Source organism: Lathyrus oleraceus, chromosome 5 (genome assembly GCF_024323335.1).
Source record: "Lathyrus oleraceus cultivar Zhongwan6 chromosome 5, CAAS_Psat_ZW6_1.0, whole genome shotgun sequence".
NCBI lineage: Eukaryota > Viridiplantae > Streptophyta > Magnoliopsida > Fabales > Fabaceae > Lathyrus > Lathyrus oleraceus.
Window position 1 is genome coordinate 459,309,886 of NC_066583.1, and position 23,593 is coordinate 459,333,478.

At 37.2% G+C, this 23,593-nt stretch overlaps 2 protein-coding genes across 2 annotated transcripts; both read right to left on the bottom strand.

Annotated features, from left to right (window-relative positions):
* Positions 1 to 1,197: 1,197 nt before the first annotated feature.
* On the bottom strand, positions 1,198 to 5,609 carry LOC127081324 (uncharacterized). Its single transcript, XM_051021596.1, has 2 exons — positions 5,112 to 5,609; positions 1,198 to 1,233 (listed from the first exon to the last, which is right to left on the bottom strand). Exons 1-2 carry the CDS (start codon positions 5,607 to 5,609, stop codon positions 1,198 to 1,200), a joined length of 534 nt encoding a protein of 177 aa, XP_050877553.1.
* A 2,050-nt stretch (positions 5,610 to 7,659) lies between these two features.
* On the bottom strand, positions 7,660 to 9,468 carry LOC127081325 (uncharacterized). Its single transcript, XM_051021597.1, has 2 exons — positions 9,083 to 9,468; positions 7,660 to 8,950 (listed from the first exon to the last, which is right to left on the bottom strand). Exons 1-2 carry the CDS (start codon positions 9,466 to 9,468, stop codon positions 7,660 to 7,662), a joined length of 1,677 nt encoding a protein of 558 aa, XP_050877554.1.
* Between the last annotated feature and the right edge of the window lie 14,125 nt (positions 9,469 to 23,593).

A 23,593-nucleotide genomic window follows, 5' to 3' on the forward strand; every position in this document is an offset into this window, starting at 1 on the left:
CTAAGTCCAAGTTGATTAAGAGTGAAGTGAATATTTGTTTGTCTTATCATTTTATCATGTTTTTGTTGTTTTTAATGTTTGATGATAATAAAATAAATAACAAGTAAATAAATATGCATGATGAATTTGTACAATGATGATGATGATGAGTACTTGAATGTAAATTACAAGGTAATGACATAAAAGTAAATTACAAGATAAAAAATAAAAATATCACAATAATAATGGTTAATGGATATAAATGACATAAAACAAATAATAAGTCAATAATACCAAAATCACAATAACAAAGGTTAATGATAAACAAAATTAATGAAGTATAATTAGTGGTTATTAACATGTACAAAAATGAGTATTTTGAGGACTAATTTTAATAGATAAAAAAGACTCAAAATATGACACATTAAGGGATAGCTTATCATTGATGCAAAGTATTAAAGATGATTAAAAATTCAACTAACAATAGATTTGTAACAAAGAAAGTTATGCATCCTTAAGTCCATCTATTAATATTATTTTTTTATTTTAAAAAAGAATATGATTTGTTCTCTTCCTTTTATTTTTACTCATCTTTTATTTAACAAGATAATAAGGTAGTAAATAAATTAGTATAATATAAATGATATAGTTAGATAACAATAAACATAAACATAAAATACTTGCAATAAAGTGAACAATAAAATAAATTGCAAAAAAAATAAAGTGCAATAATATAAATGTTAGAAGTTAGTAGTTAGTGAACATAAACATAAAGTAAATGAAATAAAATGAACAATAAAATAAATTGTAAGGAATTAAAATGCAATAATATAAATGTTAGGAGTTAGTAATTATTAGTTAATAACAATAAGCAAATGGATTAGCAAGTTAATGTAAAGACATGGTTTCATCTATACATCAAATGACTCAAATATGGTTAAAGTAGAGGCAATCTATCAATGCCTCAAAGTATCATGAATGATCTATTGATAAACCATTAATAGGTTTGAAACATTGAAGATTTAATCAACTCTAAATAACCATGGTCATGATCTAATAAACCTCATCAATCAAACAAATACAACAACAAATCCACAATAAAAGAAAATGGTAACACACACAAATCAACCACAAAAAGGTAAACAAAAAGATAGTAAGAGCAAAAAATCCAAAAAAAAAGTGAGAAAACCTAAGTTAATCATTTATGCAAGCTTGAATCTAAACCATATCAAAAGACCAACCAAGAACAAGAAACTATTTTTAATCAAAAAACAGAACCAAAAAGTTAAAAAGTTAAATCTAAAATCATTACCCCAAAAATGTGAAAAAAGGTAGGTTGAAATGGTGTTCAGCTTGAATGTGAAGCAAGGGTTTTGCGATGAAAATATTTGTGGTGAAAGCTTAGTAAAGGGGCTGAGTTATGAGTGTTAGAGATTGAGAAATTTTGAGGAAAAAATGTGAAATAGAAAAAAGTTGGTGGGGGTGACTTTTGGGAGAAAAATATTTTTTGGTTTTGATTTAGATTTGGAGAAGAGGGGGGTTGAATGATATTTTTTCAGAATTTTTGGGGGTTAGAAAACATGAAAATTTAGGGGGAATAGTGCATCTATTTATAGGGAAAGCAATTGGGTAAGTGGGGAGAACCAAATGCCTTTTGTGCAAAAAAAAAGACGTATTTTTGCTGTCTGCGCAGTGGAAATCAAATTATCCTATTGGGGAAATCAATTTCCCTATTTTTTTCTTCCATTTTTATTTTATTTTAAAATCCATGCCTTGAGCTCATGCAATATGCGTTTGGTTATGAATGTTAATGTAATTATTGTGATGGAGCAATGAATGTATGTATGTGTAATAAAATCATAGATATGATGAAAGTTGTTTTGGGGTAGGGTGAATTTTAGGGTATGATAGTTGTCCCTATTTAATTTTCTCGGACCTGAATACGTGGACAGCGACGGCTTCCAATGTGATTAAGGTAAGAGAGGATTAAATACTAATGGGAGTAATCAGAAATTTGCCCTGCAGGAGAATGTTAGAATTTGTTGGGGATTATGTGTGGTTATGATGATTATGCATGCAATGTGATGTATGCACCCTAAGTATCTTCTTAATGAGAAAACTTTGATTTGAAAATCCCCCCCCCCCAAAAAAAATAAAATAAATAAATAAAGGGAATAAAACTTCACTAGGAAATGAGAACAATGGTGATTGCTCCTAGCAACGGTCGGGGAAAAACAACATGGTGTTTCTTAGCAATGACTGGAACACCTAACATGTATTGGGGGGTCAAACAAATGAATTCAGTGATGATTCTTAGCAATGGCTAGGATACCCAACTTAGTGGGGATGATAAATGATTTCAAATGATGATGCATGGCGACGGTTGTACCATTTAAACCGGTTGGGGAGAAAAGACAAGGTACGGTGACGATTCCTAGCGACAGCTAGAATACCCGTCTCTTGAGGGAAAAAAGGGTTGTTCAGTGGCGATTCTTAGAAACAACTAGAATACTCGACTCGATTGGAGATATAACTTTTCATGACGGTACAATGATGATCCTTAGCGACGGCTAGAATACCTGAAATTCGTCGGAAAGATCAAATAGTTTAGTGACGATTCTTAGCAACGGCTAGAATACCTGACTCTACTGAGGAGAATACAGATGTCAAGTGACGATTCCTAGCAATGGATGGAATACCTGACATCTACTGGAGAAAATGAATTCAAGGATGATTCTCGACTATAAATGTCTGACTCGACTTGGGGAATGAGCTCAAAAGGCCTCTAGTATGAAAAATGAGAATTCAGTGACGATTCTTAACAATGACTAAGAATACCTGACTCTACGGGGAAAAGGAAAAATGTATTGATGACTTTCTAGGGATAGAAGAAGTACAATGATGTTTCTCAGCAATGGCTAGAATGCGCGACTCCTCTGGGGAAACTTGACAATGAAACGAAACAGTTTAGGGATGATTCCCAGCGACGACTGGAATGCGTGGCTGTGCTTGGGAAATGTTTTGAGCATGAACATTTATTTTATTGGGGAAAATTCCTAACAACGGTTGGAAAATTTCGAACTCTGACGAGTTAATTTGAGTAAGTTAAGGAGATACTTATGATGTGATGTCATGCATGTCAATGCGTGTTTAGGCTTTCATGGGGAATATATGAAATATAGGGTTTGCAAGTTATGCCAAGTGTGTTTGGGCTTTATGGAGGAGTGTATTTGGGGAATGCCAATGGCGATTGGGCTTAAAAAAGGGTGATTGAGGGAAGTGTACTGACTTTCCGATACTTGAGAAATTGGAGCTCGACGTCCAAGCAAGCGCTGAATGTAATGTTTGGGAATTCCTACTGGGGGGATAAATGATTGGCCAAGTCCAAGGGATTGTGTGGTACCCTCAGGTTGGAAATTCCAAATGCGTTTTGGTTACCTTTAGCAAATTTCGGAAAGAAATGTAATTTGATGTTGTGTCCCTTATAGTTTTTTTTTGAAAAGCATCTTTTAATCAAAAATTTCCAATGTAATATTATTTAGGCAAAAATTCATATTTCGTAGACAAATAAAGAAAAGTAAAAATATGGAACACATGTGAGAGAACTGATTTTATCGATAAGTGGTCCCCCCCCCCCAAAAAAAATAGGGGGTTTTGTACAAAGGAAGCAATTCCTAAAAGAGGTGATTGCGAAAAAAAAACAATGATTGTAATGGCCATAAAACATCTCGGGTTTCCATCAAATTCCAACTCTGCTATAGCCTTTATGCCTTTAGTCTCCCTTTGATCTTGATTTTTGAAGAAGGGTGATATGATTGACTTGCTGGGGACCCACATAATAGACTCGCCAAGGAATGAAGAAGGATTCCTTGCGGGATGCAGCCTCTTGCTCTTATTAAATCCCTAATTTTGCCTAGACCGCCCTTTCAGGTTTTCAGTCTACAAGGATACTCATTTTTGCATAAGTTTCCCTTTCGGGTTTTCAACATATCAGGTTTTTATTTTATTTTAATTATATATATTTTTTAAGCATAGTATTTTTTGACTGCATCTGCATTCACTGGGGATGGAAGATCTTCACCATCCATAGTTGCAAGGATCAGGGCTCCTCCGGAGAAGACCTTTCTTACAACATACGGGTCTTCGTAGTTTGGCGTCCATTTTTCCATTGGGTCAGTATGGATTGGAAGAATCTTCTTCAATACGAGGTCTCCGGCCTTTAGGCTGCGGGGAAAAACCTTTTTGTCATGTGCTATATTGATGCGCTTTTGATAGAGTTGGCCATGGAAGATGGATGCTAAGCGCTTCTCATCAATGAGGTTTAGTTGGTCAAATCGAGCTTGTACCCACTCAGACTCATCAAGCTTAACATCTGTCAAAATCCTTAAGGAAGGAATCTCGACTTCGACTGGTAAGACTGTATCCATGCCGTACACAAGGGAGAAGGGAGTTGCCCCAGTGGAAGTGCGTACGGAAGTACGATAACCGTGTAATGCGAATGGGAGCATTTCGTGCCAATATTTGTAGGTTTCCACCATCTTTTGCACGATCTTCTTGATGTTTTTGTTAGCTGCCTCAACAGCGCCATTCATCTTAGGCCTATAAGGCGATGAGTTGTGGTGGTCGATCTTGAAATTTTGGCATAGTTATTTCATCATTTTATTATTGAGGTTAGATCCATTATCAATAATGATCTTGTTAGGGACCCCATAACGGCATATGATTTCTTTCCTAAGGAATCGAGTCACCACTTGTCTGGTAACATTGGCGTACGAGGCTGCTTCTACCCATTTTGTGAAATAGTCAATGGCTACAAGGATGAAGCGATGTCCATTCGAGGCAGTTGGCTCTATGCGTCCGATCACGTTAATGCCCCACATGGCGAAAAGGAAAGGTGATGTTAGGACATTGAAAGGCGCTGGCGACACATGGATTTTATCGGCGTAGATCTGGAACTTGTGGAAGGTTTGGACGTGGCGATGACAGTCAATCTCCATAGTCATCCAGTAGTATCCGACCCTTAAAATTTTCTTTACCATAGTGCTCCCACTGGCGTGCGTCCTAAAGGATCCTTCATGATTTTCCATTACAATTTTGTTTGCTTCTTGCTTGTTCACACATCTAAGCAAAACCGAATCATAATTTCTCTTGTATACTACCCCTCCATTTAAGAAGAATTTGGATGATAGTTTTCGAAGATACTTATTGTCGGTGATAGACGCGTCCGCATGATACTCTTGGTTCTCTAAGAATTTCATGATGTCATAGAACCAAGGATGACCGTCAGCTTCGTCTTTTGCTGCCAGACAGTAAGCAGGTTCGTCCAAGTAGTTCAAGTGAAAGGACGGCGCTTCGTTCTTCCACTTAACTTTAAACATGGACGCCAAAGTTACCAAAGCATCAACTAGTTGATTCTCTTCTCGAGGGATGTAGTGGAATATAATTTCATCGAAGTAGGGGACTAGTTTCAAGGCATGCTCTTTGTAAGGAATGAGCTTATGATCTCTAGTATCCCAATCTCCTTTGACTTGACTGATTACCAAGGCCGAATCTCCATAGACTTCCAGGATTTTGATTCTAAGATCGATAGCAGCTTCAATGCCAAATATACAATCCTCGTATTCGGCCATATTGTTTGTACATTCAAAACATAATCGGGTGGTGAAGGGGAGGTGGAAATTAGTTGGAAAAGTGATTACTGCCTAACTCCATTGCCATGAGCATTAGAAGCTCCATCAAAAACCATGGTCCATCGGGATCCAGGCTCGGGTCCTTCCTCGGGACCGGGGATGTTACAATCCCTAATCAACATGATATCCTCGTCGGGGAATTCAAAATGCATAGACCGGTAGTCCTCCAAGGGCTGTTGTGCAAGATAATCAGACAATACACTCTCTTTGATGGCCTTTTGAGTGACATGTTGGATATCGTACTCGATTAAAGCCATTTTCCATCGGGCTACTCTACCGGTTAGAGCCGGATTCTCAAAGATGTATTTGACAGGATCCATCTTAGAGATCAGCAATGTCTTCTGAGTGAGCATGTACTGTCTTAAACGTTTGGCAGCCCATGCTAATGCGCAACAAGTCTTTTCAAGCATCGAATACATATTCTCGCAACCAGTGAACTTCTTACTCAACTAGTATATTGCATGCTCTTTTTTACCAGTCTCGTCATGTTGGCCGAGGACACAACCCATTGATCCTTCGAGAACAGTGAGGTACATAATTAATGGTGTACCAGGTACATGAGGCATCAACACAGGAGATTCTTGCAAATATTCCTTTATTTTCTCAAATGCGTCTTGGCAATCATCGTTCCAAATGATGGCTCGATCCTTTCGAAGAAGTTTGAAGATTGGATCACAAGTGGCAGTGAGGTGAGATATGAACCTAGAAATGTAGTTCAATCTACCTAGGAATCCTCGGACTTCCTTCTCGGTTTTGGGTGCAGGCATAGCTTGTATGGCCTTTACTTTCTTGGGATCTACTTCAATGCCACGTTGATTGACAATAAAACCTAGCAATTTGTCGGATCTTACCCCAAATGTGCATTTGTTGGGATTAAGCCTCAATTTGAACTTCCTCAGCCTCTCAAATAGCTTTTCTAGATTGACAAGGTGTTCTTCTTCGGTTTGATACTTGGCTATCATGTCGTTGACGTAGACCTCAATCTCTTTATGGATCATATCGTGAAAGAGAGTGACCATGTCTCGTTGGTATATGGCGCTGGTGTTCTTCAATCCAAAAGGCATCACCTTGTAGCAGAAGGTGCCCCATGGTGTTATGAAAATGGTTTTCTCCATATCTTCTTGAGCCATGTGAATCTAGTTATAATCGGAGAAACCATCGACAAAAGAGAAAACAGAGAACTGAATGGTATTATCTACTAGCACGTCAATGTGTGGTAGTGGAAAGTCATCTTTGGGACTTGCTCTATTTAGATCTCTATAATCTATGCACATTCTTACTTTGCCATCCTTCTTAAGTACATACATAATGTTAGCTATCCATTGAGGATAATTGGAGACCACTAGAAAGCCGGTGTTGAGTTGCTTTTGTACCTTCTCATTGATTTTCATAGCCATATCGGGACGGGTCCTTCGTAGCGTTTGCTTTATTGGAGGGCATTCTTTTTAAGGGGTAGATGGTGGACCACAATGTCAGTATCGAGGTCGGGCATATCTTGGTATGACCATGCAAACACATCTTTGTATTCCTTCAAGAGCTCAATAAATTTTGCCTTCACCTCATCTTATAGAGCAAAGCCAACTCGGACTTCTTTCGCTTCCTCATCTGTCCCAAGGTTAATCACTTCCACTGATTCTTCGTGCGGCTAGATGACTTTTTCCTCTTGCTTGAGCAGCCTTGCCAATTCTTTGGGGAGTTCAGCCTCTGCCTCACACTCTTCATGGTCTTGATTAATTGGGTTGTCAAAGTCATATGAGACCGTAGCAAATTTGTCATTGATGGTTGTCGAGGATGATCTGCATGATTTAAGGTCCACACTTTTATTGATATGAAAGAAAGGCTGATTTGAAAAGAATTTTAAAAAAAATGCCATTTTGAAAAAGGTGAAATAAATAAATGAAATGCAAGGATCTCAAAATTGATTGCAAACATGAACCTTTTTCGTTAATGATTAATAAGGAAATTTGATGAGGCCCTACAAATTATTCCCTCATGCCTTGGGCTTGACACATGTTCTTTTGATAAAAAGGAAGGAAAACAACATTGGGAATTGCATTTCAATCAAGGTCACTTTAGGTATTTCAATTTCGGTCCATTTGGTGACACCCTTTCCATCAGTCTTTGTGAAGATCAACCCAGCACCTTCTTCTTCCACAACATAGATACGGTTGTCATCAAGGTAACCGACGCTCGAGAAGTTTTCGGATAACGGGAGCACTGATCCCCATGTAGCTATCGGCACAGGCTTCTTCAGATTATGGGAGTTGTATCCTAAACCGGTACGGTCCTTATTGGCAGGAAGTTCAAGCAATCTTCCCCATCCTTGGGGGTGTCCATCCTTTATGATGGCTAGGGCATCCTTAAGAGATGCCATTGGATATTCGGCATCTTTTGATTCATCCTTTGCTGGGCAAACCATTTCAACATTGATAACTTCAAAAGATTGGAATGGGACTTCCCTCATCTCCCCTTCTCCTTCAACGTATCGAAAAGACGCGAGGTGACTTACCACAATGTCCTCCTCACCCTCGACAACAACTAGTTTATCATCAGCTAAGAATTTCAATTTTTGGTGGAGCATTGAAGTGATTGCACCAGCTGAATAGATCCAAGGCCTCCCAAGTAGACAATTGTAGGCTGGATAGATGTCCATTACGAAGAAAGTGATAAGGAAAGTATGGGGACCAATCTTCATAGGCAAATTCACCTCACCGATTACAGTCCTTCTAGTCCCGTCAAATTCTCTTACTATAAGCTCACTCGACTTCATTACGAGTCCTTCAACGGTTAGTTTATCAAATGAGCTCTTAGGCATCACATTGAGGGAAGACCCAATGTCTACCAAAACTCTTGATAGGACTGTGTCCACACACTTAATAGAAATATGGAGAGACTTGTTATGATTCCTCCCCTCGGCGAGAAGCTCTTCATCACTGAAACCCAAGCTTAAGCTAGTAGCGATATTGTTAACTACCCCTTCAAACTGACAAACAGAGATCTCTTGCGGTACGTACGATGTCCTCAGAAATTTTACCAAAGCATCCCTATGGGCCTCCGAGTACATTAATAAAGACAACATTGAGATCTTCAAGGGTGTCTGGTTAAGCTGATCAACTACTCGATAATCGCTCTTCTTAATAATGCGTAAGAACTCGTCTACTTCATTGGAAGGTACAGGGTCTTGTCTTTGATTAACGCCATCAATTTGTTTGCCTTTATCTGAACTTGAAGGATTGATAGTTCCAATTGGAGTGAGTGTCGGTGCAAATATCCTTCCACTTCTTTAAATTCCGCCAGTGCCGGTGATATTGATCATTGGATCACTAGACTCCAACGATTCTTCTTGAATTTTCAGGCCATGAATATAGACTGAGGTGTCATACACCAATGGGACTGCCTTGGTGTCAACATACGGGAATGGTGTGGGAACCGTTATCATGATCAGAGTAACATGATTTGTTGACAGAGTTAACTGAGAGAAGTTATATGGAATTTGTAGAGGAGGGACTTCGTCGTATGGTATCTCGAGGGTAGACACATCTTCTTTTGTGGATGGGCAGTCTACTACCAAGATCCCTTGGTCCATTAATTGTTGTATGACAGACTTCAACGTCCTACGCTGTTGCGGGTTAATCAGACAGTTTTCACAATCATTACTACAAATGGGAAAGGCATTATCCCTCATTAAAGCATTCTTGATCTCGATGAGTGGTGTTTTTAACTCATCCATACAGGACATCAATCTCCTTCCATTCTCAGCTCCCATCATATTCACGGCTGTATTGTTGTGAGGGGGCATCGGGTTATTATTTACATTCGGCCCCTTGGGGGCGAACATGATTGCCTTAGAATTAATAAGATATTGAACCTTGTACTTTAATGCTTTACAATTCTCGATCGAATACCCAGGAGCGCCAGAATGAAATTCACAGCGAGCATTTGCATCATAACTGGGAGGAAGAACCGCTAGTGGGGGTCCTAACTACCTTAGTTGTACAAGTGATCCCCTTAATAAATATGGTAGAATGTGGCTATACGGCATAAGAACCGTGTCAAATCTTCTCTCGGGTCTTTGCATCCTTTGTTGTTGTTGTTGATACTATTGTTATTGATGTTGCGGTTGTTGTTGATACCGTTGTTATTGTTGTTGTTGGTAGCGTTGCTGTTGTTGAGTTTGGACAGGAATTGTAAATGGTTGTTGTTAACTTGGTTGGACGGGAGATATGAAGGCTACTTGTGGGTAAGAGGCATTTCTTGTTCGAATGATAAAGGTGGCATTGGTCTCGCCTTCTCGTTTTTTACCATAGGGAACAAAAGGTTTCTTCGATGCACTGGAAGTACTGGCAGAGTTCTGGATCTTTCCCATTTTAATCATATTTTCTATTCTTTCACCGGCTAAGACCATGTCTGAAAAGCTCGAAGAGGTGCTACCTACCATTCTGTCAAGGTATGGACCTTACAGTTTTCCCATAAACATGTCTACCAGTTCTCTTTCTAGCAATGGGGGTTGTACCCTAGCAGCTAATTCCCTCCACCGTTGGGCATACTCTTTGAAGGAATCCTCAGACCTCTGAGTCAGATTTTGTAACTACATGCGATTAGGTGTCGTATCAGTGTTGTACTGATAGTGCTTGAGGAATGCCTAGGCCATTTCCCTCCATGTGTGAATATGGTTTCCCTCAAGTTGCATATACCAATCCAAAGATGCCCCGCTGAGGGAATCTTGGAAAAAATGCATTAAAAGTTGATCATCGCTGGAATAAGCAGCCATCTTTCGGTAGTATGCCCTAATGTGCGTCCTAGGGTCGTTATTTCCCTTATATTTTTCAAAGTCCGGAACTTCGAACTTGGTTGGAATGATGACTCCAGGTACCAGACACATTTCTGCCGCATCAAGGCCCAAAACATCAGTGTTCCCCATTGCCTTGAGCTTTTTCTCGATAGCCTTTACCTTCCTCTCCACCTCGTTGGTTGCTGAACCGTAGGCGTCATCCTGAGAAGCATCCCTTGGAATGAAGAATGCATCGTGTTGGTCGTCTATCTCAAAAACATGAGGACGAGGATTATCGTTTGGAACACCATCGGGTGCATTAATGTTAATTGGAGGATTAACTGGAGTCAGAGTCTCGACCGTTGGAGGGGTAGGAGGTGCAGCGGTAAATTCATGATCATCAAGTTATGGATAAGCTAGACATCAAATAACAAGAGTCGCCACCGCGCTTTTATTGTTTCCCAGGGAAAGGGGAAAAGTACGAACAAAACCCAAAAGTAAGAAGTTTTCAAATCAAAACTAATAAAATATCAGAGATTACAGGTAAGAGGGTTGGTTACACAGAGGGAATGTGTTAGCACCCAAAGTGTCCTAGGTACTCCTAGGGAGCCATTTTTTGTGTACATATGTATTTTGTACAAAATGATGTTTACAAACAAATGGAATGGGGGGATGAGAAAAGAATTCAGTAATTATATTTTTGTATTTGACAAGACCTTCGAACTTGTGCCTACGTACCAACATAAAAAATGAGGGATCAAAACCTCGTAGTTCGTGATACAAATTTCAAAGTGGATGCATTGCTTTTAACAAAAATTAAGTTTGAAAGGCACAAAGGCATAAAAAAGGTTTGAATGAGTTAGTTATTTTTGGCTTTTTAAAAGTTTAGGTCAAGTATAATTAAGTCTATTTACAAGTTTGATCAAGAAAAGAAGTTTGAAAATACAATGGCATAAGGCCAAAGTTTCTAGTTTGCAAAGTGGTCAAAGTTTAGAACAAAACTAGTTCAAGCAAAGAAGAATTTTTAAAAGGAGGGAGAGATTTTGAAATTAAATAAGTGGGGAGGAAATGAAGAGACTAATCTTATGCACAAAATTAAAAGTTAAGAGTTGAAAAGATCTGACCAATGGGTAGCAATCCAATTGACAAGAATGTCATATAGAAACCCCAAATTCCCTTGGATATTAGAATTAAGCCATAAACAATGCATACAATATTAATCTTGAAGAGCAAGGCATCAAATAAAGATAGCCCCATCCAAGCCTTAGCCACTCCATGATCTTCTTCAAATTTGCCCATGTAGCAGATGAATTTCACAAGTCACAAGTTCAAAATAACAGCTTCATAATGATCATGTTGTAGATGAACTCAAAGGGATCTTCAAAGATGTATCAGATGAAGTTTCAAATTGCAAGCACTAGGTTTCACAACAGTTGGCATTGGCCAAGTCCTTTAGCATATGAATGTTGCCTAAATTCTAAGTCCCATTGTCCAAGATCAAGTCAACAGTCCACTCAATTTTTTTTAGGGTTTTTGTTGTTATTATGTACATTAATGGTCAAATACCACACAAACAAACAAAATATACACAAACAAAATATATCACACAATATGGTCCAAATGGGCAAAGTGAAAATGGCATTAACATAAACAATTAGAATGGTATGGATAATGGCAAATGAATATAGACTTGAAATTAAATGGCATTAAAGTAAATGACTTGAAATTAAATGTTAGTTGTTAATGAGTTAGAAGTAAATATTGTTTTGCTTTTACGTTTTTGTTTTAAGTCATTCTTTGGAGAACACTCAACCCACTTATCACAAGCATGGATCCTTGAGCCAAGACATCTTCTAAAGGAAGGAAAAAAGGCCAAGTTTCCACACAATACCATGAAAGAGGGGATACTTACAATCTCACTAACTAGAATGATATGCCTTTTGTGTCAAAAATTTAGCATTATGTTAAGCAATCGTAATTGGACTTATGTAGAAGTAACAACTATTTGAGACCGGGCAATAGAATTTTGGTGTTAATGCATGTTAGAGACATAGTATAATGGACTATGCTCATGAAACATACCACACACAAAAAGAATATGCAAAAGAGGTGGCCTAATCTCATCCATATTTATGTTAATTTTTCAATCAACTAGCCTTAGGATTTAGAGACATCATAGACCAAATGAAATGAATGCATAAAGAAGGGGAATTAGATGAAGAGGAAGGGAAATGGATCATAACTCAAATTGGTCAAAGGAGAACTTTTACCAAATTAATATCATTCATTCATTTTGGGAGATGGAATGTACTTTCCATCAATCCCCTAAATCCAATGATATTAATCTAGCAAAGTAAAATCAACCTTGACCAAGGCCCAACAACATAAGTCAAACTTACACAAACCATCACAAGAGGTCAACACAATTATTTGGCATTTATTCAATTTAAAAAAATACTAAAATAATGCATTTAAATTAAATATGGTTTGTCAAATTCCTAAAATCTCATCAAAACACCAAAGAAATGGCCATGATATTTATCATAGGTCAAATAAGGTCAAAGGACCTTCGAGAAAAATTTTCTTAATTTTTAAAGACTTAAAAGTATTTTTAAACACTTAAAAATAATCATAAAATCAATTAAATCATGAAAAATATTAATAATTTTAATTTATAATATGAAAGAGGAATTTATTTAAATTTTTTTGGTGAAACTCTCATATTTTTTGGATCAATATTAAAATTAATATGAATTAATGAAAATCAAATGAATTAAAACAAAAATTAAAAAAATTAAAAAAACTTGAGCCACTTGATCTCCCTCATGAGTTGAGGTGGCAGATCAAGTGGATGGAAACGCGCGTTTCATGGTGGAACTTAGTCAGCGCGCCACACGCGTGGTATTCAAAACCAACGCCTAAGATTAAAACATTTCAAATGGATCCTGTGATCTGGAGACGTGCCAACACACCGCCGGAGCCAGAGCTCCGGTCTTCTTCTCCGGTGGACCTCACCGGACTGGTCCACCCTCAACCATCACCAAAATAAAAAAGAAGGACATGATCTGAAATAAAAAATGGCGTAGAGCACGAATCTGACCTCAATTTCAACTAACTCCAAATATATAAAAAGATATGAGGAGTTGAATTTCGAGGTGTGACAACTGAGTTGCTTCGATTTGACCTCAAAGCAACTCAATCTTCTTGCCTATATTGGTAGGACTTCAGACAACCAAAGATCCAAGAGAATTAATGAGAATTGAGTGAGAATCGAAGAGATGAAGTTTTCTGAAATTTACCTTCAATGTTGTGCAAAAATGGATCTTGCTTGCTTCAACCTTGATCTGATCACACTTCAGAAGCTTGCAGGAGAGGTTTGGTAATGGTACAAAGCTTTGGATCCTGGAGTTTCTGAATCTCCAAACAGTGAGATTCAAACTCAATTTTCAAGTTGAAAATTCTCAGGTTTTCCTTTGAATGGTGAGGGTTTCAATTGGGGGGCAAAGCTGGCGCACAAGGTGTGTTTTAATTGAGCTCCAAGGGCCTGTATTTATAACAATTGGGACTAATATTTGCACACTTGAAAAATTGCTAAATTTGGACATTTCATGCATAAGCTTGCATGGGCGTGTACATGCCCATGAAGCAATCCAATTTGATCCATGTACAATCATTATGAAGTTCAAATGAGGCTTGGATGTTAAGGCAATGTGAAATGTGATTTTTGGCATTTGATTTCCTCCAATCATACATACCTGTTAAAGCCATGCGCAACCCAAGCAAACTTTATCCAAAATGCATGAACTTGGGTTCTTTGGAAAGCTTAGATCAAGGGGAACAACTTTGATGTTGGACAGTTTTTCATTTGGAACTTGGATCATGGTGAATTTTGAGGTGGAAGTTTGGAAATTTCAACATGTTGAATTGTTTTCTAAGTGTCAAGCCATATATCTCAATATTCCACCTTGCTTACCTTTCTATGTGAGCTTTAAATGAGAAAAGTCTCTTCATAAAAGTTGTATCTATTTCAAAGAACTTCAAAATGGTAACCAATTTCATGTCATTTGGATTTATAATGGTAGAGTTATGCATTTTTGAAGTTGAGGAAAATCACTTGTTCAATGGTATAGGGAAAAAAATGACCTATAATATATCCTCATATCACATGCTCATAAAAGTTGAATTAGCTCTTACTCAAAATATAAAGGTTGAAGTAGATATCTTGAATTTTATTGTGAAACTTGGAAATCTTTCATCTCATAAAAATTGAGCAAGTTATGGCCTTGGGAAGTTGACTTTCAAATTAGGGTTTAGACAAAATGATCTATAATGTTTCAACATAGAAAATGATTTTCAAAGCAAAACTAGCTCTAGGGATCAACGTGAAAGTTGTTTGGAATGTCATTTAGAGTAATTTAGCTCTTGGAATCATTTCCATATGGTGAAAATTGTAGGAGATAGGGTCTAGGGAGACCCAGGTTTGATCAGATGAATTCATCTGACCAACCACCATCAACCAACTTGTTAACCTTCAATTCTCTTGACTTTTTAGGCTCATGGTAGATCATATATGCACAAGATGATGAATTTTGAAGTGTACCTTGAGAAATTTGATCAATTGGTGAGATAGCTTGTTGGAGAAGTTACTCAAGATACCTAGTCAAACTAGGGTTTCCAAGGCAAATCACCTCCAAAATCTTGAAAAAAACTTGATCAATATGACATGTAGTGATCATTGGGACTCATATGTGATGCTTTGAAACATTTGTGGGTCAATCCATGGTTGTGCTTTTAGTCATGAGGGCCTCAAACCCTTGATATATCGAAGAGGATCATACCCTACCTATAAAGAAATAGGCAAATGCAAAGACATATTTTTGGTATTTTGGTTAGTAAAATGATAATATACAAGTATGATACAATCACATGGTGCTTGGTGATCTCTCCCAAAACAAACCCAATGAGAGAGGGGTAAGGAGGATGCCAAAGTATGATCCCAATGCTAATGCATATGATGAAATTTCATGAGGGATCTTAGGGTCAAAATTGGGGTCTTACATGAGGATTGGTAGTACTGGCACATTGGTTCATTTATTCTTGCATTTTTGCCATAACCTCTTGACCTCTTGCGACTGCTTGAATAGTCTCCATCAACTGCCGCATTTGGGACCGCATCTGGGATACTTCTTCCTGAAGGACAACTTGGTTCTCTTGAAGTTGATCCATGACAGCTTGTCGATGTCCTCGTGTATCGTAGAAAAGTCAGCTTTGGAGAGTGGTTATGGTCAAAAAAAGGATGGATGGATGATTTTTTTTTATGTTTTTGTGTTTCGAAAGATGCAAATGATGCATGAATTTTTTTGTGTTAAAGCAAAGCTCTTTCTAGTTATTCGTGTTTATTCATTGCAAAAACTAATTGATGATTCACGTTCACAATCATAAATAAAGGAAAACACAATAGAGAAAATCACAACTTTTATTCATCCTTTGAAGGGAAAATATACTGCAATACATAGAAGTGGCAAAATACAGGTAATGGAAGTAAATAAACCAACTAGATATCCACCCTAAAAGTGACCCCTTGAGACTTGCGGAGAGCCCCAATGTCGGTGATGAGTTCGGCCATCGTCCTCTTGCAGAACTTGACAAAGTGGTAGACCTCTTCGGGGGTATTATCTGGGCACATGATCAGATCCGCCTCTTTCAACTTGTCGGGAAAGTCTTGAAGGGTATAGTTAGTTAATACCGTCATGTTGGTGTACTTGTCCCTCCATTCTTCATAAAGGGCTTGGAGATTATGAATGATTTCATCCCTTTGAGCAATGGCAGCTTCGAATCCATGACAACGCTCCTCCCAATGTCTACTGTTGTTTTGTAACTCTACATAGGCTTGGTTATAGATTCCTATCTTCAAGTTCTTGATCTTCTCGCAAGCTCGTCCAAGGTTGAACTGCTCACACATGAAGCTTCGATGAATCTTTTCTTTCTCTAGTTGCTCCTTGGCTAGAAAGTCCTTATATTCTTTTAGAGTGGTCCTTAGTTCGATAATCTGGGCCTCTTAATCTTCCCTCACTTCTTTCTTCATGGCATTAGACCTCTTGACAGTATTTTCAAGGTCCTTGATAATTCGGGACGCTCGATCCAACTCTTCGTTGCAGAAGTCTAGCTCAGAATTAGCTCTTTGTAGAGCTCCACCAACCCAAACTCTTTGTCCCTCGGATAATCAGAGCCTTTTCTTGCTATCTTCAAATTTTTCACAGACTTGCTTACCCTTATCGTCCAAGACGTGGTTACGTTCCTTGGCACGATTGAGTTGGAATCGTAGTTGAGTGTTTCCAACTCGAGCTCTTTGATTTGGTTGGTAAGTTTGTCCATGTCCTCTTGTAGGATAGGCTCGGGCTCGGGCATCAACGAGAATGAAGAAGGATCAAACAGAAACGACATCTTAACAACCTTAGCCCCCTCTTTTACCCACACATAGTAGGGTTCCTTAGCTGGATGTTTTTCTTACCCCATTCATGGTCAACACGGACTATGCTTGTCCAAGCTTTTCTCACTCTTTTCACGTTTGAATCAAGCGGATCCACGGTATTAATGACAAATGGAATGAAATCTCTTTCCTCGGGGGGCCTCGTCATGGGGTACCCTAGTTGTCTCTTGAGTATAGCAGGGTTGTAGTTGATGCAACCTTGCATTCCTATTAAGGGTACGTTAGAGAACTCTCCACATCTTGCGATGATGTCCTTTGTATCCCATTCCCTCTTGTACCATGGGATTGAGTTGGCAGAGAGAGATGCGAACCTTTGCGGCCATGTCAGTTTATTTTTGGCGAAGGGTCCAATTTGAGGCATGCGGGCCCTCATCCAAAGATGTAGCATATGAGTGTAACAAAGGAAAGTACCTCCCTTCTTCTCATCCCAAGGTGAGTGAGAGCTCGGTCAAACAGAAGCTTTCTTCCAACTTCGGGAAATAGCTATATTCTTTGATCGATTGATTGAGGAGTCTCTCGAGGTCTTCCAAGGTTGGAGTGATTTGGAAGTCGGGGAAAGTGAAGCATCTTAAAGGGACATCATAGTATTGAGACATTGTAGTGATAACACCATATTCAACCTGCTCGGTTAGAAGATCTATGATGTTCCCAAAATTGGCTCTAAACTTGTTGTCGTTGAGAGCTACGACCTTTGAGCAGAGGACCTTTAATGAACTGATGTCGGGACTCTTGAAGCGGAAAGTAGAGGTGCTTTTCCTTGCTGAAGTATCCATGATTGTGTCGGAAAATAGTCTTATAATTATGCATTCGAACAAACAGAGATTTTAAGAGCTTTGCTTATTATATTGATGATGAATGAATGTATGAATGAATGATTGGTTTATTATTTCCACGGAATTTTAGGCATGGGTTCATGGTTTTGGACCATCGTGACGAGGCATAGAGTCAATAATGACTGCTTAGTAAACCAAGGTTCTCGCTTTGTGTGATCTAAGGCTTTTGGAAAATTGGGTGTAAGACACTGCCCCTAGAGTCATGGACTTCCTTGACTGTCAGCCGCTTATGTCAATTTACTTGCCAGGCGATTGCTCCATCAAAGTCATCTACTCTAAGTGAGATCTTCGTATCGATCCTTACGAGGAAGGCACCGCGGTTGCCTATACTACGCGAACATCAGTCTAGGGTAGCCATAGTTTAAAGGTTCTAAAAGGGGTCTTAGGGTCATTAATTCTAGTAAAAGAAAAGATGCTTACGCTGAAAGCACGACGGTCAGCAATCCTCTTAAGAGAATCTACCACTAAGTGAGGTTCTCGTACGACTCTAACGAGGAAGGCACCTCGCGGACCAATACTACTCAACCTCTCCTACCTCAAGCAAAAACTCTCAGACTCGGGTGAGGAGTCTTTCACACAAGGTTTTTTCTTTGCAATCATTATCGCTTCCAAAAATTCTTCGTCACAGAGCCAAAGTTTCGGAGCAACATGCAAACAAAGAAATATGTACAGGTTAGCAACAAAAGCAATATATACAGGAAAAAATAGATAATAGATAATTCTCCACATATGTAAAATAGAAACAACCCAAACTAGGATAAACTTGCTTAGGGAATTAACCCCAGCAGAGTCCCCAGCTGTCGCTACCGGGATTTCACGATAATGAAACCGGGACTAAAGAGATGTCAAAGAGAGGCAAAGTCAGAAGAGTCACCACCGAATTTTATTTAGTTTACCTCTATCGGAGAGGAGAGGGGAACTAGTCGATAAAACCCCCGGAAAGGAGATGCGCACGGGAAGCGCTAAAAGAGAATAAGGAATCGGTCTCGCAACCGAGTTTGGGTTCGGAAGTCGGTTACGTAAGGGGAAGGTATTAGCACCCCTTACGTCCATGGTACTCCATGGGAACCATTTGGGTTGTTTTACATACATGGGATTTATCTATCATTGTTTTATTTTCAAAAGAAAGTGTGTGGAAAAAGGGGGGGGGGGATTTGTTATTATAGTGCTCGGCAAGGATTGGGGCCCTTGTGCCTACGTATCACTTATTCGGGGATGAGGAATCAGAGCTCCATAGTTTGGAGTAGAAAATGTTAGTGTGTTGGTTGATTTTACCTTTCAGAAAAGGGTTTTTGGAATGATGCCCTAAGGCACAAAAAATGAGTTTGATGAGTTGTATTATTTTTACCTTGAATAAGGGTTTTATGAAATGAGTGTTTGTGATTATATTGTACTAAAGTCTATGGGCGGAGGTGATTATTCTAGATAACAAGTCAAGCGTCTTGCGTCCAAAATAATTAGAGTAAGGGTAGGAATACTCCATTCTTACTCATTCTCCACCACTTAAGGCTCGTGGCGCACAATAATAATCGTAATTATTAAATGTTTTGAATTTGACTATGAAAATGCCACTTGACGTTGAATCAAGGGTTTATTTTATCTTGATTATGAAATTTGGTTTATGCAACATGAATACAAAGTAACCAACAAGAAACTAAAGGGTCTCATTGTAAGATAGTCCAAGAGAAAGCCTTTTGTGTGCAAAAGTAACCTAAGCTAAGCAAAGGATAATGGTCTTACAAACATGTCCCCCTAAGGTGGTGCCATGATGCCATTTTTACAACATGCATGTAAATTACAAATAAAATCCAACATTTACAAAGTGTCACAAAGAGTAATGAAAAGGCCTCCAAGCAAAGGTCCTAAGATGAAATCTTCTAAGTCCAAGTTGATTAAGAGTGAAGTGAATATTTTTTGTCTTATCATTTTATCATGATTTTGTTGTGTTTAATGTTTGATGACAATAAAATAAATATCAAGTAAATAAATATGCATGATGAATTTATACAATGATGAGGATGATGAGTACTTGAATGTAAATTACAAGGTAATGACATAAAAGTAAATTACAAGATAAAGAATAACAATATCACAATAATAATGGTTAGTGGATATAAAGATATAAAACAAATAATAAGTCAATAATACTAAAATCACAATAACAAAGGTTAATGATAAACAAAATTAATGAAGTATAATTAGTTGTTAGTAACATGTACAAAAATTAATATTTTGATGATTATTTTTCATAGATCAAAAAGACTCAAAATATGACACATTAAGGGATAGATTATCATTGATGCAAAGTACTGAAGATGATTAAAAAATCAACTAACAATAGATTTATAACAAAGAAAGTTATGCAACCTTAAGTCCATCTATTAATGTTTTTTAAAAAAAGAATATGATTTGTTCTCTTCCTTTTATTTTTACTCCTCATTTATTTAGCATGATAATAAGGTAGTAAATAAATTAGCATAATGTAAATGATATAGTTAGATAACAATAAACATAAACATAAAATACTTGCAATAAAGTGAACAATAAAATAAATTGCAAAAAAAATAAAGTGCAATAATATAAATGTTAGGAGTTAGTAGTTAGTGAAGATAAACATAAAGTAAATGAAATAAAATGAACAATAAAATAAATTGCAAGGAATTAAAATGCAATAATATAAATGTTAGGAGTTAGTAATTAGTAGTTAGTAATAATAAGCAAATGGATTAGCAAGTTAATGTAAAGACATAGTTTCATCTATGCATAAAATGACTCAAATATGGTTAAAATAGAAGCAATCAATCAATGCCTCAAAGTATCATGAATGATCTATTAATCAACCATTAATAGGTTTGAAACATTAAAGATTTAATCAACTCTAAATAATCATGGTCATGATCTAATAGACCTCATCAACCAAACAAATACAACAACAAGTCCACAATAAAAGAAAATGATAACACACACAAAGCAACCACAAAAAGGTGAACAAAAAGATAGTAAGAGCAAAAAATCTCAAAAAAAAGTGAGTAAACCAAAGTTAATCATTTTTGCAAGCTTGAATCTAAACCATCTCAAAATACCAACGAAGAACAAGAAACTATTTTTAATCAAAAAACAAAACCAAAAACTTAAAAATTTTAAGCTAAAATCATTACCCAAAAAAACTGAAAAAATCTAGGTTGAAATGGTGTTGAGCTTGAATGTGAAGCAAGGGGTTTGGGATGAAAATATTTATGGTGAAAGCTTAGTAAAGGGGATGAGTTATGAGTGTTAGAGAGTGAGAAATTTTGAGGAAAAAAATGTGAAATGGAAAAAAAGTTGGCGGGGGTGACTTTTGGAGAGAGAAAGATTTTTTGGTCTTGATTTAGGTTTGGAGAAAAGGGGGGTTGGATGATATTTTTTCAGAATTTTGGGGGGCTAGAAAGCATGAAAAATGAGGGGGAATATTGCATCTATTTATAGGGAGAGCAAATGGGTAAGTGGGGGGAACCAAATGCCTTTTGTGCAAAAAAAAGAGATTTATTTTTGCTGTCTGCGTAGTGGAAATTGATTTACCCAATTGGGGAAATCGATTTCCCTATTTTTTTTCCTTTTTTCTAAATCCATGCCTTGAGCTCATGAAATATGCCTTTGGTTATGAATGTTAATGTAATTATGGTGATGGAGCAATGAATGTATGTATGTGTAATAGGATCATAGATCTGATGAAAGTTGTTTGGGAGTAGGATGAATTTTGGGGTAGGGTGAATTTTGGGGTATGACAAACGTATCCACAAGTCCATAAGTTCAAGGTCACTCCAAGTCAAACAAAGGGTCTAAGGCCTAAGTCTAGGGTCCACAATCCAAAGCATACCATCACTCCAGGTCAAGAAAAGGTCTTTAAAGATTAAGTCAATTCATTTTATCATGTTTTGATTCATTGAAGTTTGTCAAGCAAGTCAAGCGTAATATAAGAAATACAAGATGAATAGGATAATATGGACAAAATATTATGAGCAATGTATGAAATAAGATGATGAATGAGACATAAAGTAAATACACAAAAGTAAAATGAGTTGAATTTAAATGACAAGAATCAAATGACAATAAAGTAAAGTCAATGGTTAACAGTGAGAGTTAGTGGTTAATTAATTGTGTTGGGACAATTTAGCGTTATGTTAAGAAATTGTAAGTAGGCTTATGTAGAAGTCATACATATCTGAGGCCGGTCAATAACAATTTATGAGTCATACATGTTAGAGACTTAACACAAAGTTAATCTCCTAAAACAGGGAACACAATAGATTAAAGTAAAAGAAGAATGTAGATGAAGTCAAAGAGAGAACCAAATTAAAGGTTTGACTTAGGATCTACTATCAAGTAAATCAAGGGACCCAAACATATGGCTCAATGAGGGATAATCTATCATTGATTCGAAGTGTCAAAAATGATCCAATAATCATTTATCAACATGTTCGAAACAAAGAAGACCGAATCAACCTCAAGTCCACTTATGGATGACTTGAAATGATGAAGCATTGTTCACCAAGTTAACAACTCAAGTCAAAAGCATCAAGTTCATCAAAAATCAAACAAAATTGAATTTCAATATGATTAAAAATGGATTAAAGAGAAAATCTCAAACTATGATCAAAATGATTCAAAAGTGGTTGCAAAAATTACACAAAGTCCCAAATACTATGCATCAATGGATCTAAAAAGTTGGATGTAAAAATGTTTTGAAATGGTTAAAAAATAAATTAGAAAACAAAATTAAAAATTAAAATGAAATAAAGATAACAATAAATGCAAAATGATTTTAAAAATTTAGAGAAAAATTTATGCGGTGCAAAATATTTGTAAAGACTTGGTGTAAAAAAATTGAACCAAAATTAATTAAAATGAATGAGAAACAGAAATAAGTTTCCACATGTGCGGTGGTCCCAGATTGAAGCATGAGTGATTGCAAGTTTCAGGTCATGCGTGAAATGCAAAGTCCATGGCATCTTTTTTTAGCTTAGGCCAAATAGGATTCCCTCATGCGTTTCCTGATTTTCTTTGTGCCAAATGTTCATCTCATTGCAATGAATTGAATTTAAAAAGAACCAACTCAAAAGGAGGCTTGGGGTGAAATGGCAAGTGTTTAAAGTTAAGGTCGTGACATGCATTCTAGGTCATGCATTCGGTCAAGCAGTTTTGGCACACTTTGGGCATCTTGAGGTCCCAAGTTCATGACACCATAACTTTTGATTCTGTCGAGAATTTTGAGGCAAACTTGGGTCAAATGATATTTGACATAAGCTTAATAAGATGCAAAAAAATGGGATCAAAATGGTACTTGAGCGGAAAATGACATGTCTGCCAAGTAGGGGTCATGACAAGGTTTTGACCTAGTTTTGCCACTTAGCCCTTTCCAAAGTTGAGATCCTTAGATGTTGAATTGATGATTGAGCCTTAAATCAAAGTTGTTTAGGAACTCAATAAGGACATTTGGTTCAAGGAAGCTTGTTAATTGGTTGAAAATTTAAGAAGTTATAGGCTCTGGACCAAAAGTGAGCCATACTTGCAAATTAGGTCAACCAAACTTGTGCCAACTTTGTACAAACTTGAAGTTTTCTTAAATCCCAAGACAAACTGATGAAGGAAAGACCCTCTCTTGAAGAAAAAATTATTAGGGCTTGAATGATCTTGAGGCCGGCTTGAAGAAAGAGTGAAATGACATGGAAATAAACACATGAACCACTCTTGAATCAATGAATCACAAACATTCAAACTTGTCTTAGGTTACATAACTATAGTACTTTAAAAATAGAACAAACAAAGTTTCAAAAGATAATAGGTAATAAAC